General features: G+C 42.3%; 1 protein-coding gene, 1 long non-coding RNA gene, 1 pseudogene and 1 gene segment (V, D, J or C); 3 read left to right on the forward strand and 1 right to left on the reverse strand.

Annotated features, from left to right (window-relative positions):
• Nucleotides 1-4,179, reverse strand: part of LOC147303240 (immunoglobulin kappa light chain-like) — a 52,370-nt gene extending 48,191 nt beyond the window's left edge. Inside the window, exons 1-2 of the mRNA XM_086279559.1 lie at nucleotides 4,011-4,179; nucleotides 3,570-3,903 (exon numbers count right to left, since the gene is read on the reverse strand). Of these exons, the coding sequence (XP_086135685.1) occupies nucleotides 3,570-3,903; nucleotides 4,011-4,062 (386 nt within the window). The 5' untranslated portion in view covers nucleotides 4,063-4,179. The remainder of the gene's footprint in view (nucleotides 1-3,569; nucleotides 3,904-4,010) is intronic.
• The window catches only part of LOC147303241 (Ig kappa chain V-III region MOPC 63-like), a 42,843-nt gene extending 31,317 nt beyond the window's left edge, over nucleotides 1-11,526 (forward strand). The window contains 1 exon segment of the V gene segment in view: nucleotides 11,201-11,526. Within this exon segment, the coding sequence occupies nucleotides 11,201-11,526 (326 nt within the window).
• On the forward strand, nucleotides 935-2,531 carry LOC147303244 (uncharacterized). Its single transcript, XR_015126807.1, has 3 exons — nucleotides 935-1,888; nucleotides 1,967-2,023; nucleotides 2,456-2,531. It is a non-coding gene; the product is annotated as an uncharacterized LOC147303244 (long non-coding RNA).
• Nucleotides 11,527-12,802: 1,276 nt separating the features above from the next.
• On the forward strand, nucleotides 12,803-16,360 carry LOC147303245 (Ig kappa-b4 chain C region pseudogene; annotated as a pseudogene).
• The last annotated feature ends 3,343 nt before the right edge of the window (nucleotides 16,361-19,703 follow it).

The raw sequence follows: 19,703 nt of genomic DNA on the forward strand, positions 1-19,703 counted from the left end.
TGGTATAGGCCCCAAAACTGCTACCCCACAATCCTGATAAGGATAAGTGGAAGAGGATGGATGATTGCAAAGGAATCAGTTGTTAATTATTGTAGCCAGTATTTTTTTCAGAAGAAAACATTTCTTGAGTGGAAAGCCCCCCCCCCACACACACACACACACACACACACATGCAAATTAAAAACAGAAGCACAGGCCTGCCCAGTACAGTTGCAAGAAGAGCACTTGGTCTAATCTTTGTGCCATCTTTTCTTTGTTGCAGGATCTTGATGAAGAAATGCCTCAGCAAGGCTCAGAAGCCATGCATTCTTCTTCAGTGCAAGATTTTGAAGAGGTAACATTGACCTAGGACAGATTTTAATGAATGTTTCTCATGCACGATGTGTACCTTACGCTATTTGCCGATAGTGAAATGGTCTATTCATCCTCTTGAGTGATGCATTTTTAGTAACTGTCAGATTACTGTTCTTTTGTCTTCATTCTCTATCTGTTACACACGAAGACTGAGACCAGCCAGATTCAGAAGACTGTGAGCTGCCTAAAGCCGCAACCAAACAGCTTTCCAAACAATGATCTGGACCTGAAACATCCAGAGCCTGAAAGGGTAAATATAATCCAGTGTACCACTTAATGAACTAATAATTTAATCTATCATCATTCTTTATGGATGCTGTGTGTGTGTGTGTGTGTTTGGCAGTCACCTGGGTGTGATGTGATTTACATGGACGAAGTTTATTAGTTGATATCTGCAACTGAATTGAAAACACCTCACCTTTCCAACTGTCCAAAACAAATAAATGTTGCAATATTTTGCTAACAGTGTCACAATCATCGTCTGGTGTGCACAACAATATCATCTTTGGACAAGTGCATTCAGTGTGTGGGACTGGTTTCCTCCCTCAAGTGGCTTGGCTATAAGTGCAAAGGTGAGACATTTAGTGAATAGGTACATTATATAGTAAAAAGCATTAATGGAGTTCAACAAGTTAAGACTAGCTGAAATGAACACTGCTCCCTTTTTAATTAATGGGTGGTCACGTCTAATTAAAGAAATGTAGTATTACCTCATTGGTGCAGGACCTTGTAAAAATGGTATACTTGGGATTGTCCTCAATTCCCCATTCCATAACATAAACTGCTCAAAATAATAAAGGGAACACTTAAACAATGCGATGTTACTCCAAGTCAGTCACACTTCTGTTATATCAAACTGTTCACTTAGGAAGTAACACTGACAACCAGTTTCACATGCTGTTTTGCAAATAGAGTAGACAACAAGTGGAAATTATAGTCAATTCACCATAATAAAGGACTGGTTCTGCAGGTGGTGACCACAGACCACTTCTCAGCACTTATTCTTTCTGGCTGATGTTATGGTCACTTTTGAATGCTGGCGGTGATTTCATTTTAGTGGTAGCATGAGACAGTCTACAACCCACACAAGTGGCTCAGGTAGTGCAGCTCATCTAGCGTAGCACATCAATGTGAGCTGTGGCAAGAAGGTTTGCTGTGTCTGTTAGTGTAGTGTCCAGAGCATGGAGGTGCTACCTGGATGTGGAGTAGGCCATAGGAGGGCAACAACCCAGCAGCAGGCCTTAAATAGTAAAACTATGTACTATAATTTCCAGTATTTGCTCTGTTTTTTGTCATATCTCGTTGTTAATGTGAGGTTTTTGGGGGGGTTGTATGTGTTTGGTTTTTTTGGTTTTTTTCCCCCACAATTTCTCAGATGAAATTGCATTAAGTGATGCTGAAACAAAGGACAGTGAGAGTGAATCAGATGATGATGACACATCACTCACAATGTCGGCGTGTGGCACCAGTGAGCCTGTACATGCAGTAGCTGATTCCACAAACACAGCGCAGCCCCAAGACACTGTAGATTGTGGTAAGTTACCACTAGCTTGGTTTCTGTGGATAAAATGTTTGTTACAAATATTAAAACTTAATCAAATTGTGTAATCAGCAGATGAAGGACTACTCACAATGCCTGCAGCAAGTGAGACTGCTGCTCCCTCTGAAGGTAAGGGGTGCAGTTGGTTCTCGAAGCTTATTATTGTTTCATCACTTTGCAACATATGGCAAACTGCAGAGTGGTGGCAAAAAGTCACTTGGATGAGTGACAAAATGTTTCTCCCACTGAAAACGCTACGTCCAGATTAACAGAATCAACGTTTTGGGATTTACTTACCTGGATGATTGAGCATGCATCAAGAGACTTTTATTCAACTTTTTATTCAGTCTTTTATTCACAGCGGAACACTAAATGTTGTCTCATTTTAGAAATTTGATAAATTTTCAAACAGAATTTTAGCTCGTTTTGATATTGATGGTAGCAACACATTTCAGAAGTTAGTACAGGGTAGCATCCATTCTTTTAACAAGCAAATGTTTTTTGTTTTTTTTGTTTGGTTTTTTGTTTGTTTTAACTACTACTACTTTATATATCTTCCAGAGAAAAATGCTGCTCAATCCCACAATTCCCGAAGAGCTCCCAAAAACATGTGGTCCAAGGCTGAGGTTGCTGCAGTGATGAGGCATTTGAAAGACCACATAAACGAAGGGAAACTAGCCACCAAAAATGAATGCAGTCATTGCAAATTGGTAGAAGATCCGGTGTTGGCAGGAAGAACAGTTCAAAACATAAGAGATTTTGTAAGAAACAGAGGATTAACTGCAAAAAGGCAGAAAAAAATGAACTAAAATAACTGTTTAGAGAGCTGTGGTTTTACATCTTGGTCAGATTGCCAATTGTTGTTAACACTGATGTTCTGTTTAAAGAAAAAAAAGTTCTTGTTAAATACAGAAGTAGTTTGTATTTCATAATTTTTACATTTAATTTATTTAGGGTTTTTTTTGACGGGTTATATTTAAAATAAAAAATTATAAATGCATATTTTCTCCCCTTAATATTTACCTTTAAACTATTAAAATTCATTTTAAATGTTTTTAATTTTTCTGTTTTCTATATTTTTATATTTCTGTGGGAAGCGTGGGCATTTTTGTCCATAGATTTCTTTTTTATTTATGGTTAAAATTAATGTTCAGATCCAAGAACACTAATAAAATGATGTTCCAGTAATCCTGTGTCCTGTCAGATGTGTATTCATGGTAATGATGAGCTATTTAAATATTACATCATTGTCCCTTTAAAGACCCAATATTGCTTTTTTTGGACCTCATAAAACACATTGTTGTCAAGTGGACAATGTCTCCAGAAAACACAATAGAGTCTGGTTGGTGTGTATCAGTGTATCTAGACTTCTATAGGGAGTGTATGAGGTCTGAAGTGACCCAAATTTTTTTCAGATTTTTTCGAACACTTTAACCTCGCTCCCTTGGCTCTAAGTCCTTTCAAAAGGGTAGTCCACTTAAACCACCACCGGGCGGATTGACGTAGTATAGTCCCGCCATACCACATAGACCCGTATGTGTGTGTGTGTGTGTGTGTGTGTGTGTCCTCAGTGAACTGTATCAGTCTCTGCAGTATCTTCCAGCTGCAGCACTCAGTTCATTTTCTGTTCAGTCTGACTGAGGGAGGTTTTTGTACGACTGTTTTTCACTGTGTCAACACACCTTGACTGTTCAGCCAGTGAAAACTCTGACAGTAATAAACTGCTGCATCTTCAGCCTGGACTCCACTGATGGTCAGAGTGAAGTCAGAGTTTGATCCACTGCCTGTAAAACGAGCTGGAACCCCTGATTCTCGACTGCTAGCAAGGTAAATGAGACGTTTAGGAACTCCTCCATCTTTCTGTTGGTACCAGGCTAAATAGTGGTGGCGGCTGGATACGGTGGAATAATAATGAACATCCTGACTGGTCGTACACTTGATGCTCACAGTTCCTCCCACAGCAGAGCTCACTGCTCCAGGCTGAGTCACTGTGATCTGTCCTCTGGACTCTGAGGACACAGAGACAAAAACATAAAGCAGCTTCATGGTTTTGTGGGCTTCATTTCAGAGGGACAGATGTTGATAGAGGAGAGGAGTTTGATTCTCTGGACTTTACCTGTGAAGCAGCAGCAGAGGAGAGTCCAGATGAGGACGCAGATCAAAGTCATGTTTTTGATGAGGAGGATTTCTGTGGCTTCTGTTGTGATGAAGGACAGCTGTCAGTCATCCAGTGTTCAACTCTCAGGACTATAAACTCTCCCAGAGCACTGGAGCATGGTGCTGCTGATGCAAAGTGCCTCTCTATGGAAATCATCTGACTGACTCACACAGGGACTTGGATCTATCAGCTCACATGTTATTGAATATAAGTATTTTTTGAAGAATGGTTTGGGGTTGAACTTAACTTAACCTGGACAGATTTGTGCCCAGTGAAATGAAAGTCCTTTGCACCATTTAATCACATTTAAATCGTGTGTCTGGACTAGTGATGTGCGAATCATGAACGAATCGTTCAGTACTCAAGAATCACTTTACTGCCTCGTGAATCATGATTCACAAACCCCACTGACTCACTGACTCATCCCTGTTGCTGTTTGCAAACTAATTTCATTAGTAGAATTATATCTAGCTTATAATTAAAATTGTGGGGAAAAAAACAACAGCCAGTTATGGTTTAGGGCCCGGATGGCTTAGGGGTAGAAGCTCCTCTTGAGTCTCTCTGGCCTTGCCTGGATGATGCAGAACCTTCTTCCAGATTGCAGAAGTTGGAACAGTTTGTTGCCAGGATGGGACGGGTCCTTCAGTATCTGTGCTGCTCTAGTCCGGCATCTCCTGGTGTAGGTGTCCTGAAGAAGGGGAGGGGAAAACCTGCAGCAGCGTTCTGCTGTACGGATCACTCTCTGAAGAGCTTTTTGGTCCTTAACACAGCTGTTCCCAAACCAGGATGTGATGTTCTGTGTGAGGATGCTCTCCATAGCTATTTGACACATTTGAGGAAAATACTAATAAAATAAAATAAATAAATTAAATAAATGTTCCCTTTAGAAATCTTACTTTTTTTTGCTCTGTTTTGCTCTATAAAAATAGTTGTTTTTCTTTTTCAGTCACTCATCTTAGCAGTAGGATTTACATGAAAAGAGAAACAAATTAAGTTTGAGTGAAAATGTACATTTTTTGCACTCTCTGGGCAACTGACTCAGTGACTCAAAAAAAATGATTCATTTTGGTGAGTGACTCATTCAAGCTCGATTCGGTAAAAAGAATCAAACTTACCATCAGAATCAGAATCAGAATACTTTATTGATCCCTGGGGGAAATTATTTTTTGTTACAGTGCTCCATTATAAACCAACATTAAGACAAGACAGACAATACGCTAACTAAGAATAGTACAATATATACATATATATACATACATACATACATACATACATACATACATAAGTCACTCATAAATAAATAGCTGGAAAAGAAACATGTGTAGTTGTAGCAGTAACCAGTGTGTTAAGTGGATGAGTTGTACAGGGAGCCACAGGCAGGAAAGATTTCCTGTGTCGTTCAGTGGTGCTTTTCGGTAATCTCAGTCTCTCACTGAACGAGCTCCTGTGACTGACCAGCACGTCATGGAGTGGGTGGGAGGTGTTATCCAACATTGTCTTTATCTTGACAGCATCCGCCTCTCCGACACCACCTTGAGGGAGTCCAGCTCCATCCCCACAACATTGCTGGCCTTACGGATCAGTTTATTAAGTCTGTTGGCATCTGCGACCCTCAGCCTGCTCCCCCAGCATGCAACAGCATAGAGGATCGCACTGGCCACCACAGACTCATAGAAAATCCTCAGCATTTTCTGGCAGATGTTGAAGGACCTCAGTCGCCTCAAAAAATAGAGACGACTCTGGCCCTTCCTGTAAAGTGCTGTGGTGTTTTTAGCCCAGTCCAGTTTATTGTCAATGTGTACTCCAAGGTATTTATAGTCCTCCACAATGTCAACACTGACCCCCTGGATTGAAACAGGGGTCAAGTGTTTCCTGGTCCTCCTGAAGTCCACGATCAGTTCCTTGGTCTTTGCCACGTTGAGCTGCAGATGATTCTGCTCACACCACGTGACAAAGGAGTCGACCACAGCCCGGTACTCTGTCTCATCATCCCTGCTGATGCATCCAACCACCGCAGAGTCATCAGAAAACTTCTGAAGATGGCAGGTCTCTGTTCAGCGGCTGAAGTCTGTGGTGTAGAGGGTGAAGAGGAAGGGGGAGAGGACAGTCCCCTGTGGTGCCCCTGTGTTGCTGATCACCTTGTCAGACACACACTGTGGGAGACGTACATATTGTGGTACCAGTTGAGGCAGCCGCCGACACTTGAACTGGCTTTACATCTGATAGAGACAGTCTGTCCTGGAACAACAGACTGAGCTGTAGGAGTCTGAGTCAGGACTGACTCAGACTCCTGATGAACCTGAAAACATGAAAAAGTGGAGAAAGGTTATTGAGATGATGAACATCCAAACATTAGAGGATAATTTCTCTAACATGGAGAGCAGATGGAAGAAGGTCAGTGCTGCTGGTTTCAGAGTTTCTCCATCATAGCAGAACATCATTGTGGTGAACCTGGCTGCATGCTGAAGCAAAGTTTCCACAGAGAGTCTCACCCTGAACAAGGATCCACAGGGTGGCCAGCAGTAGAGTCAGTGACATCATCATTGTGCTGCTGGTGTGTGAGTGGCTCTGAAAGGCCTGGACAGCCACTGATCAACACTGGCCTCTTAACAGCTGTGAGCAGAGAGGCAGGACACATATGCAAACACACAGAGTCAGTCAGCTGCAGCTGTCCTGAGCTGAATAATTAAATCATTCATGACATCTAGTGGAGAGATACATTTGAATAAAAAAAAAAATCAAATGGAAAATGTGAAATAATTCAAATATGAATTCTAATACAAATAAATATAGACATGCATGGATTTAAGACGGGCCTTAAGTTTGAACAAAGACAGAGACTCAACAATGTTAAATCAAAAGCTTTAAGATGGACTGGAAGAGTTCATGGAGTCAGGGGCAATCTTTTGAGACAGACTCAGGTTTCTGAACATTTTGCCTTGAACATCCTGTTTTGCTGGTTAAAATTTCTGCAACAAAAGGCAGTTTGCTTGTGTTTGAGATGTAGATCCTACCACATTTCTTTGCCATGTTTATGTCTCTTCAGGTTGAATCCTTTCCCCCCTATTGCTATTTTCTATCAATGATTTGTCTGTGAAGGTTCTCAGTCATCCAGGTCATCGTAGTCAAAGGAGCTTGCAAAGAAAAGCGTCTGGACTTCTTTAAGTTGCTTGAAGACGTTTCACCTCTCATCCGAGAAGCTTCTTCAGTTCTAAGGTCAAATGGTGGAGAGTCCCAGATATAAACCTAGTGGGAGTGACCCCCCACAGAGGGACAAAAGGACCCCCTGATGATCCTCTAATCGCCTGAGCCAAGGTGTGAAATTGGGTGTGGGACCCAATCAGCCAGAGTTTCGGGTGTGTTCATTGTGAAACCTGGCCCCACCTTATCATGCGAATTCCTGAGGTCAGATGGCCCAGGATGTGAGTGGGCGTTAAGGCGTCTGGGAAGGGATCTCAAAACTGGATTATAGATGGCAGAGAGTTGGTGTCGTAAACCCCCGCCTCTGTTCAAAGATGGTCGCTCACAGTGGACATAGATGGCTTCTTTCACTCCTCTTTCAAACCATCTGTCCTCTCTGTCCAAAATGTGAACATTGGCATCCTCGAAAGAGTGTCCTTTATCCTTAAGATGCAGATGGACTGCTGAGTCTTGTCCTGTGGAGGTGGCTCTTCTATGTTGTGCCATGCGCTTGTGAAGTGGCTGTTTGGTCTCTCCAATGTAGAGGTCTGGGCATTCCTCGCTGCACTGTACAGCATACACCACATTGTTAAGTTTGTGTTTTGGCGTTTTGTCTTTCGGGTGAACCAGTTTTTGTCTGAGCGTGTTGCTGGGTCTGAAATACACCGGGATGTCATGCTTGGAGAAAACTCTCCTGAGTTTTTCTGATACACCGGCTACATAGGGGATGACAATGTTGTTGCGTCTGTCCTTCTTATCCTCCTTCGCTGGTGTCTGGTCTTCTTTTCTGTGCCTCTTTGCTGACTTTAAGAACGCCCATTTAGGATAGCCGCACGTTTTGAGTGCTTCCTTTACATGTGTGTGTTCCTTCTTTTTTCCTTCAGGCTTAGAGGGAACATGTTCTGCCCGGTGGTGTAGGGTCCTAATTACTCCAAGTTTGTGTTCCAGAGGGTGATGGGAGTCAAAGAGGAGGTATTGGTCCGTGTGTGTGGGCTTCCCGTAAACTTCGATGTTGAGTTTGCCGTTCTCTTCAATGTGCACAGCGCAGTCCAGGAAAGGCAAACAGTTGTCCTTTGTGTCTTCCCTGGTGAACTTGATGTTTTTATCCACAGCGTTAATGTGCGCAGTGAAGGATTCCACTTCTTGTGTCTTGATTTTGACCCAGGTGTCGTCCACATATCTGTACCAGTGGCTGGGTACTCTTCCTTTGAAAGAGCCAAGAGCCTTCCTTTCCACTTCCTCCATGTAAAGGTTGGCTACAATAGGTGACACGGGGGAGCCCATGGCACAGCCATGTTTTTGTCTGTAAAAGCCTTCGTTGTACTTGAAATATGTAGTGGTGAGGCCCGTTTTTGAGATCCCTTCCCAGACGCCTTAACGCCCACTCACATCCTGGGCCATCTGACCTCAGGAATTCGCATGACAAGGTGGGGCCAGGTTTCACAATGAACACACCCGAAACTCTGGCTGATTGGGTCCCACACCCAATTTCACACCTTGGCTCAGGCGATTAGAGGATCATCAGGGGGTCCTTTTGTCCCTCTGTGGGGGGTCACTCCCACTAGGTTTATATCTGGGACTCTCCACCATTTGACCTTAGAACTGAAGAAGCTTCTCGGATGAGAGGTGAAACGTCTTCAAGCAACTTAAAGAAGTCCAGATGCTTTTCTTTGCAAGCTCCTTTGACTATCAATGATTGCAACTTCTTCTGTTTAACAGTCATATATATATAAATCATATCCTCCAATGAGCGCGGCCTGTGTGCCAAAATAAATACTATGCTTTTCAGTTCTTCAACGGGGCTTACCACTTTTACCACGTTTGGCTGGACTCCAAACGTGAATTTAAAGTAAAAAATGGGAGTGATCTGTTTACTGTTCATGTTCTGTCACAGCACATAGAAGATTCATTTCTTGCCATTTCACAGTGTGTCCTGTGAGGCCACCCAGGGCTCCCACACCTCATTATTCATCTGCACTCTTGCTGTATTTTTTGTTTGTTTCATGCTTTAAGACCATTAAATTTTCCTATTTTTAAACACTTTGTGTTTTAAAAAAAGATCTCTCTCTCTCTCTCTCTGTCTGTCTCTCTCTATATATACACATATATATATATATATATATATATATATATATATATATATATATATATATATATATATATATGGCAACAAACATCCACGGATACATCAGTAAGATGGCCCCAACCGACCCCGTGCTCAGCAGTGAATACCTCAGGCAGCAGAAACCCAAGAAAGAAGAGGAAGAGGAGGCACCATCATGGAAGGACAGGCCCCTGCACAGCATGTACCACCGACAGAGAGAGGAAGTGGCTGATATCCAGAAATCCTACCAGCGGCTGGACAAAGCTGGACTGAAAGACAGCACAGAGGCACTAATCATGGCAGCACAGGAACAAGCTCTGAGCATAAGATCCGTAGAGGCTGGGGTCTATCACACCAGGCAAGACCCCAGGTAGAGACTGTGTAAAGATGCCCCTGAAACAATCCAGCACATAACAGCAGGGTGCAAGATGCTAGCAGGCAGGGAATACATGGAACGCCATAACCAAGTGGCCGGCATAGTGTACAGAAACACCTGTCCCGAGTATGGCCTGGACGTCCTGAGGTCAAAATGGGAGACGCTCCCAAGGGTGATGAGAATCGTTGAGTGCGAGAGGAACTGACCTGAAAGGTAGGATCATGGCCAAGCTTGAAACCTGGACCCCCCGTAGCCGGTTACCAAGATTACGTGAAGTACCCTCAGAAGGTCTGCTAGATGATGTTAATGCAGCACTACGGACAATACCTACAACCACGATTACCGACACTAACATTAAATTACTAAATTACCGACCAACCTGTGCACTGCCTGGATTGATTACAAGAAGGCCTGTGACACTAGAGGCCAACTCCAAGCCCATAGCACAAGTCGCCATCAAGTGCGGGATCTACCAAGGAGATGCTCTGGACAGCAGTGCTGTTCTGCATAGGCCTGAACCCCCTCAGTGAGATCATTAACAAGACTGGCTACGGATACCGACTACGGAACGGAGCAGTTGTCAGCCACCTCCTGTACATGGATGACATCAAGCTGTATGCCAAGAGTGAACGAGACATCGATTCACTGATCCACACTACCAGGCTATACAGCAATGACATTGGAATGTCGTTCGGACTGGAGAAGTGTAGTCGGATGGTAACAAAGAGAGGGAAGGTAGTCAGAACAGAGGGGATTGAACTACCAGAAGGCAACATTGCAGACATAGGGGACAGTTACAAGTACCTGGGGATCCCGCAGGCGAATGGGAACCATGAAGAGGCCGCTAGAAAAGCTGCAACCACCACCAGCAACATCAAAAAGAAGAAATATGAGGAGCTCGAGACGAGGGCTCAGACAAGAGTTTGGGAAGTTGTGGAGGGTGAAGGTAACAGTGGTCCCCGTGGTAATCGGAGCACTGGGTGCAGTGACTCCTAAACTAGGCGAGTGGCTCCAGCAGATCCCGGGAACAACATCGGAGATGTCTGTCCAGAAGAGCGCAGTCCTGGGAACAGCTAAGATACTGTGCAGGACCCTCAAGCTCCCAGGCCTCTGGTAGAGGACCCGAGCTTGAAGGATAAACCGCCCGCAGGGGCGTGCTGGGTGTTTAGTTTTTTTTTTTTATATATATATGTATGTATGTATGTTTGTATGTATATATCATCCATAACTCAGACTTGTAGTCATTTTAAAGCTGCTGTAAATGTTTCCACATCTGCTTCTTTTATTTCCAGTGTAGTTTGAACATATTTCAGCTCAAACTGTGTGATGATTCTCTCTGTGCTGATATGCATGACAGGTTTCTGAAAGGGAAGTGAAACAATGTGTGAGTGAATGACTGGTGGAGCAGAAAAAACACCTGACAGAAACTTCTTAACGGAGAAATTCAAATTGTGGTTCCTGTCCTCTAAGCTGATTGGTGTTTCCTAGGTGATACCCGTCCTGCCCTGAAGGTGCTGGGTCCCTCCAGTGAGGAGCTGATGCAGGGAATGGCCACGCTCATGTGTGTGGCCAACAAGGGCTTCCCCTCAGACTGGAGTCTGTCCTGGAAGGTGGATGGCAGCAGCAGCATCAGCTGGGAGGAGAGCAGGAGCCCCGTGGTGCAGGAGAATGACGGCCTCTACAGCTGGAGCAGCACCCTGAGGCTCCCTGCAGACCAGTGGGGGAAAGTGGGCTCTGTGACCTGTGAGGCCACCCAGGGATCCCAGACTCTGGTCTCAGAGCCACTGAGGAGAGACCAGTGTTCCCAGTCCTGATGTCAATCACTGAGTCGTTGTTGCTGTTTTTCTTGTGGTACAGCTCTTTGCTTATGTGCTGTAACATCCTTTGTTTTCTTGTTACATCTACTTCTCATATTAAAAAAAAAACAAAACAATAAAAATTGTTCCATTTCATAAATACCAAAATCATAACAAATGCCTCTACATTCATCCCTTTGTGTGTATGATCTGTTCTAAAAAGAATAAAATTAGTAAACATGGTCTTTGAGTACTCGAGTTTAACAAATACACCTTAAAATAGAAACATTTAATAAGCCCAACCAAAATAAAAAAAACAAGAGTTATATAATTTGAAAAGATTGACTATATTGTTATTTCCACATTTAATATACTTTTAAAGAAATAGGAGCCAAGTTGATGGTATATATTTCCTCTTCATAATTTCTAGTCTTCATACAGTTATTTCACCTGTTTTTTATTACACGCACTCACACAGATGACATGACGTCTTATATGTCATCTCCACTTAAGTACGTCATGAGCTGTGTGCAGGCAGGATTGGTGGACCCAATGTGCAGATACACAGAGGCAAAAACATGAACTCAAAACAGCTTTAATGCTGAATGTAGGCAAGCAGAGAGAACACAACTCAGACCAAAGTAAACACAGGGCTCAAATACACAGAGGGAGCAATCAGGGAATGGGAGACAGGAGGGAAACACAGCTGGGACAAATCAGGGCAAACCAGACACATTAACATGAGACACAGACTTTCAAAGTAAAACAGGAAACATAACACAGAGACACAGACTTGACAAGGGGATACAGCTGACAGATGAGGCACAGCAACTAGGGAACACAGAGACAGAAACCAGAAGACTAGAAATGATAAATAATGGCAAAATCAAAGTTCATCAATAATGTAAAACTCAAAACTCTCGCAAAACAGTCTGCATTGGTCTCATTTTATCAGAAGCTTAATATTTGGTGTTATTTTCTATAAACCAGAGATATAGTAGTCATACATTTCTTTAATGGTTTATACCATAATTCATTGAACATTATTGTAGTGTCTTTACCTAAAATATAAAAATCTTAAAGTAACTGTTGTTCTGATTTGATGTGATAAAATTGAACATAAAAATATTTAAAATCAAATAACTGCAAATTGTTTAATTGAAGCTATTATTAAATGATGAAATAGTTTATGTCTCTGAGCAGCTGCTGATTCAGATTTTCTTCTTCTCGGTTCCTCTCCAGCTGAGGGAGGTTTTTGTACAGTGTTGTTTCACTGTGTGAGTGGGTAGTTGTGATGCTGCTCACAGTGATAAACTCCTGTATCTTCAAACTGAACTCCACTGATGGTCAGAGTGAAGTCAGCTCCAGACTGATGGGAGGTAACATCATGAATCAGCAGTTTAGGAGCTTCCCCAGATTTCTTTTATATACTGCGTGTTCATGTTGGTACAGTAGGGTTACTAGTAGTAGGTCACTCATGTTTTGTCTTGCTGTATTTGGAATTTCCATTAGAAAGACTGTCTTTCATTTTGTCGAGATTCATTCATGGATATTGTAACAGAGTTTAAAATATTGAAATCATTTGGTGGTTGCTTTAAAGAACATGGAGAATATGGTAAAGTGTGTGTGTGTGTGTGTGTGTGTGTGTGTGTGTGTGTGTGTGTCCTCAGTGAACTGTATCAGTCTCTGCAGTTGTCATGGTCCTGGGCCATGTTGGCCCAGTGTTCTTAGTTTTCTTGTATGTTTGTATTTTGTTCCCTGTTTAGGCTCTGTTTCCTGAGTTGCCCTGTTGTGTTGTTCCCTGAGTGCTTTCCCTTTGTGACTCTCACCCCCTGTGTGCCCCTCTGTGTATTCATGAGCCCTCGTCCCCTTTCGTGTTTATTCCGTGTCTCCCCTGCCCATTATGTTGGTGTTCTCCCCGTGCTCTCTCTCCTCCTGTCTGAACCTCTGTACTTCCTGTTTCACCTCTACCGTCAGTGTTGTGTTCACTCCTGCCATGTCCCGTGATTATTATCAGTGTCACCTGTGTTCCCCGTGTGCTCCCACTTCCCTCGTTAACCCTCTGTGTATTTATGTCTGCGTCTCCCTCAGTTCTGTGTCGCGTTCTCCCTCATTGTTGTGTGGATTCCCTGTGTCTCCCTACGAGTGTTAGTTTATTGATTCCCAGTTTAGTTGAGTTCTGTATTTCCTATGTTCTGCCTGTCAGCAATAAAGCTGCTTTTGAGTTCATCCCCGTGTTTGTGAACCTTGCGATTGGGTCCTCCTCCCGCCTGCCACACAGCCGAACATGACAGCAGTATCTTCCAGCTGCAGCAGTCACTTCAGTTTCTGTTCAGTCTGACTGAGGGAGGTTTTTGTACGACTGTTTTTCACTGTGTGAACACATGCTGACTGTTGATGTAGTGCTGACTCTGACAGTAATAAACTGCTGATTCTTCAGCCTGGACTCCACTGATGGTCAGAGTGAAGTCAGAGTTTGATCCACTGCCTGTAAAATGAGCTGGAACCCCTGATTCTCGACTGCTAGCAGCATAAATGAGCAGTTTAAGAACTTCTCCATCTTTCTGTTGGTACCAGGCTAAATCGTGGTGGCGGCTGGATACGGTGGAATAATAATGAACATTCTGACTGGTCCGACACTTGATGCTCACAGTTCCTCCCACAGCAGAGCTCACTGCTCCAGGCTGAGTCACTGTGATCTGTCCTCTGGACTCTGAGGACACAGAGACAAAAACATAAAGCAGCTTCATGGTTTTGTGGGCTTCATTTCAGAGGGACAGATGTTGATAGAGGAGAGGAGTTTGATTCTCTGGACTTTACCTGTGAAGCAGCAGCAGAGGAGAGTCCAGATGAGGACGCAGATCAAAGTCATGTTTTTGATAAGGAGGATTTCTGTAGCTTCTGTTGTGATGAAGGACAGCTGTCAGTCATCCAGTGTTCAACTCTCAGGACTATAAACTCTCCCAGAGCACTGGAGCATGGTGCTGCTGATGCAAAGTGCCTCTCTATGGAAATCATCTGACTGACTCACACAGGGACTTGGATCTATCAGCTCACATGTTATTGAATATAAGTATTTTTTGAAGAATGGTTTGGGGTTGAACTTAACTTAACCTGGACAGATTTGGACAGTAAAATATATGTAGACAAGAGTAAACTTCATCCTCTTATGATTAGTTTGTAAATTTCCACCACATCAGCTGCTGTTTGGATGAGTCAAAGTTTGCTTTCTGATGTTTTTATCGTGTCAGATGTTTCAGATTTAGTTTGAAATCATGTGAGCTGTTCAATAACATTTCAAATCTGTATGAATGAGTAGCTGCTCTGTGCTTGTGTCCACTAATGTCTTCAGTCGTCCATGATTTAGACTTCTAATCATTTTAAAGCCAAACTTCTGCTGTAAATGTTTCCACATCTGCTTCTTTTATTTCCAGTGTAGTTTGAACATATTTCAGCTCAAACTGTGTGATGATTCTCTCTGTGCTGATATGCATGAGAGGTTTCTTACAGGGAAGTGAAACAATGTGTGAGTGAATGACTGGTGGAGCAGAAAAAACACCTGACAGAAACTTCTTAACGGAGAAATTCAAATTGTGGTTCCTGTTCCTGTAATTCATTATTATCAGGATGTCCAAAAAACTCACTGAAAAGCCTTCAGCTAATCCAAAATGCTGCAGCAAGAGTCCTGACAGGGACTAGAAAGAGAGAGCATATTTCTCCTGTTTTGGCTTCCCTTCATTGGCTTCCTGTTAAATCCAGAATTGAATTCAAAATCCTGCTCCTCACATACAAGGTCTTAAATAATCAGGCCCCATCTTATCTTAATGACCTTGTAGTACCATATCACCCTATTAGAGCGCTCCGCTCTCGCTCTGCAGGCCTACTTGTTGTTCCTAGAGTATTTAAAAGTAGACTGGGAGGGAGAGCCTTCAGTTTTCAGGCCCCTCTTCTGTGGAACCAGCTTCCAGTTTGGATTCGGGAGACAGACACTATCTCTACTTTTAAGATTAGGCTTAAAACTTTCCTTTTTTCTAAAGCATATAGTTAGGGCTGGACCAGGTGACCCTGAATCCTCCCTTTGTTATGCTGCAATAGATGTAGGCTGCCGGGGGATTCCCATGATGCATTGAGTTTTTCCTTTCCAGTCACCTTTCTCACTCACTATGTATTAATAGACCTCTCTGCATTGAATCATATCTGTTATTAACCTCTGTCTCTCTTCCACAGCATGTCTTTATCCTGTCTTCCTTCTCTCACCCCAACCGGTCGCAGCAGATGGCCGCCCCTCCCTGAGCCTGGTTCTGCCGGAGGTTTCTTCCTGTTAAAAGGGAGTTTTTCCTTCCCACTGTCGCCAAAGTGCTTGCTCATAGGGGGTCATATGATTGTTGGGTTTTTCTCTGTATCTATGAAGCGCCTTGAGGCGACTTTTGTTGTGATTTGGCGCTATATAAATAAAATTGAATTGAATTGAATTGAATTGAATTGAATTGTCCTCTAAGCTGATTGGTGTTTCCTAGGTGATACCCGCCCCGCCCTGAAGGTGCTGGGTCCTTCCAACAAGGAGCTGGAGCAGGGGAAGGCCACGCTCATGTGTGTGGCCAACAAGGGCTTCCCCTCAGACTGGAGTCTGTCCTGGAAGACGAGCGACAGCAGTGGCAGCAGCAGCATCAGAGGGGAGGAGAGCAGGACTCCTGGAGTGCTGCAGAATGACGGCCTCTACAGCTGGAGCAGCACCCTGACGCTCACTGCAGACCAGTGGGGGAAGGTGGGCTCTGTGACCTGTGAGGCCACCCAGGGCTCCCAGTCTCTGGTCTCAGAGATACTGAGGAGAGACCAGTGTTCCCAGTCCTGATGTCAATCACTGAGTCTTTGATGTTGATTTTCTTCTGTCTCTTTGTTTCTTTGCGTTTGCAGATTTAAAAAATAAACTCATCAAACAGTCATGTTTCCATCTCATAATGACAACAATCAGAGCAACAATCTCCTCTAGTTTCATCCTTTTGTGTCTGTTGTAAAGCTGATATTTCAAACTCTTAAAAGAATAAAAACGTACCGAGAAAACATGTTCTTTGACTCTGTGAGTTTAATAAATGCACATTAAAAAATAAAGATTTTGTAATATTTGTAAAACCAGACCAAAATAAAAATGTAAACAGACACATCAAGTGTAATGTGCAGTGAAAATGGTTAAATATATTTTTTAATCCACATATTAAATATTTCTCTATAAGCTGTTGAGGTCATGTCAACCATAGATTATCTGTGTGCTCTTCATAATTTCTAGTCTCAAAGCTGTTTCATGATCTACATTTTAATCTGATCTAAAACCTAATAAGTAAAATTAAAGAGCAGGGTGTCATCTGTATGTTTAAACAGAGATCATTTAAATCAAGTTTAAGTGAAGATTTACTGAAGTTTGATTAATGAACTATTTGACAGTGAAACTCTGACGAGGCAACAAAGCAGAGAAGAGTCTAGAAGCTGGTGGTGGCAGAGGTGAAGCAGGTGGAGACTTAGCTGAGGATCTCTAATTGTCAGGATGAGGTGGAGATCAGGAGTCTGAGAGTTAAAGCACACAAAACAGAGGCTGAGTAACTCACAGAAGGCAGCGAGACAACAACTGGACTCAAATAATGACGACAGAATTGAGCTTGAAGTGGACATGATGTTAAGAACAGACTAACAGAACAAACACAGGAATGCAGGCAGATGAGAGACTACAGGTCTGCTTTAATCAGCTTATATAGAAGTTAATCTCTTCTAGTGTTCACAGCAAAATGAGAGAAACTCACTTCACTAAACCTCTTAACACAAGACAAAGACCACGGTCTGTCAGGAGGATGATCACATCTTATTTTCATTGGTTTCAGATTTTTGTACGACTTTATATTAATGTCACACTTTTAAGCATTAGTAAGATATTATTTTAAAGAGAAACTTTTTACTTCTTTGTTCTGTCTACATTAATACTTTGGAAACTGACTAAATAACTTTAGGTTTTTACAACAGTAACAGTGATTCGTTTGTGCTGGAAATATCCAAATGAGGCTAAATCTTCACTGAACACATCCCCTACAAACACTGTTATAACAGCCTGCTTGATTTGTTAATCAGCAGAATATCAGAATATTATAGACACTAGTTGTGATGTGACTACAATGATTTTCTGGATTTGTGTGATAACAAGGACTGCAGCTGAGCTCCACAGAAGCATCAGTTTAATATTTAACAGCTTACAAATAGAAAAGAGCTGCTCATCAGTGCAGAAACACTGACAACAGTATTTGTATTTTTAATGACAGCTTGTTATATTTTACAACTTGGATTAATATAAAAATCTTTAATGAGCAAAAACAACATTTTTTTTCTTTGTGGACCTTCCAGCTACGTCTTTTCATCTGAACTTATTGTTATAAATGTAGAAACTAAGAATGAGTCAGACTGATGGGCTGCAGAGAACATCAGTCATCTAAAAATAATGTTAATGTGTTAAACATCTGGAGCCAGTGTTCATTTTTTTTTTCATGTTACTAACAACGTATTCAATAACTTTATGAATGTTAAACTGTGAGTGCACACAAATGAAATTCCACAGTAAATATTAAAGTAATCGTTCCTCCCAGTCTTTTAGTTTGTTCTGCAGCTGTTGCTTCAGATCAGTTCCTCTTCAGCTGAGAGGTTTTTGTACGACAGATTTTCACTGTGTAAACAGAGTGTTTGTTTTTGAGCCTCAAATTTATGTTTAGATTATTTAAATTAAACTTTATTTTTAATGTCGAGCTGTATGATATTTATTGAGTTTATTTTCATATATTTTAACATAAAGGTCTTATTTTACTGATAACTGTTAAAATTTAACAAATCATAGATGATATTATGGTGGTTCTAGTATGGAATGGAGGTCAAAGGTCACGATGAGTTTTCTCTATAACTATTCGACTTGTTGAACATGTTGACTGATTTTTACTTAATTTTTAGGGAAAAGAGAAAAAGAAACGATTTTTAGATTGGAAGCAAATGTGTGTGTGTGTGTGTGTGTGTGTGTGTGTGTGTGTGTGTGTGTGTGTGTGTGTGTGTGTGTGTGTGTGTGTGTCCTCAGTGAACTGTATCAGTCTCTGCAGTATCTTCCAGCTGCAGCAGTCACTTCAGTTTCTGTTCAGTCTGACTGAGGGAGGTTTTGTACGACTGTTTTTCACTGTGTGAACACATTCTGACTGTTAGGATAGTGAAGACTCTGACAGTAATAAACTGCTGCATCTTCAGCCTGGACTCCACTGATGGTCAGAGTGAAGTCAGAGTTTGATCCACTGCCTGTAAAACGAGCTGGAATCCCTGATACTCGAGTGCTAGCATAGGTAATGAGCAGTTTAGGAACTCCTCCATCTTTCTGTTGGTACCAGGATAAATAGTGGTTGCTGCTATAAACATAAACATCCTGACTGGTCCTACACTTGATGCTCACAGTTCCTCCCACAGCAGAGCTCACTGCTCCAGGCTGAGTCACTGTGATCTGTCCTCTGGACTCTGAGGACACAGAGACAAAAACATAAAGCAGCTTCATGGTTTTGTGGGCTTCATTTCAGAGGGACAGATGTTGATAGAGGAGAGGAGTTTGATTCTCTGGACTTTACCTGTGAAGCAGCAGCAGAGGAGAGTCCAGATGAGGACGCAGATCAAAGTCATGTTTTTGATGAGGAGGATTTCTGTGGCTTCTGTTGTGATGAAGGACAGCTGTCAGTCATCCAGTGTTCAACTCTCAGGACTATAAACTCTCCCAGAGCACTGGAGCATGGTGCTGCTGATGCAAAGTGTCTCTCTATGGAAATCATCTGACTCCAACAGGAGTTGTTTAAAAAGAGTTTTCACAGCATATTTGGCATGTGACTCACATGAACCCTGTAGAATTTATAGACAGGTAACAAATTAACAAAATCTTGACCCCTTCAGTGAGGGGATGTGAAAGTTGGGTGAATTTGAACACATGTGTTAGAGCTCACCTTTATCCTGCTGTACCATCACCATCATTGATACCGAATGAGGGGACATAATCCTAATCATATCATAATAGTTAAAAAACTGGAGAAGCAGTGCCGAAGAGCACTGAAGCTTTTATATTCAATGTTGAATCAACAATGTAAAAAAACACTTCTTCAGTTTTTGCTCCTTTGTTTTGACATATCTCACTTTGTCACTGC

Source organism: Aulonocara sp. 'chitande type north' Nkhata Bay, linkage group LG22 (genome assembly GCF_057382095.1).
Source record: "Aulonocara sp. 'chitande type north' Nkhata Bay isolate Kocher_YH1m ecotype deep benthic linkage group LG22, A_spYH_male_GT1.1, whole genome shotgun sequence".
Classification (NCBI taxonomy): domain Eukaryota; kingdom Metazoa; phylum Chordata; class Actinopteri; order Cichliformes; family Cichlidae; genus Aulonocara; species Aulonocara sp. 'chitande type north' Nkhata Bay.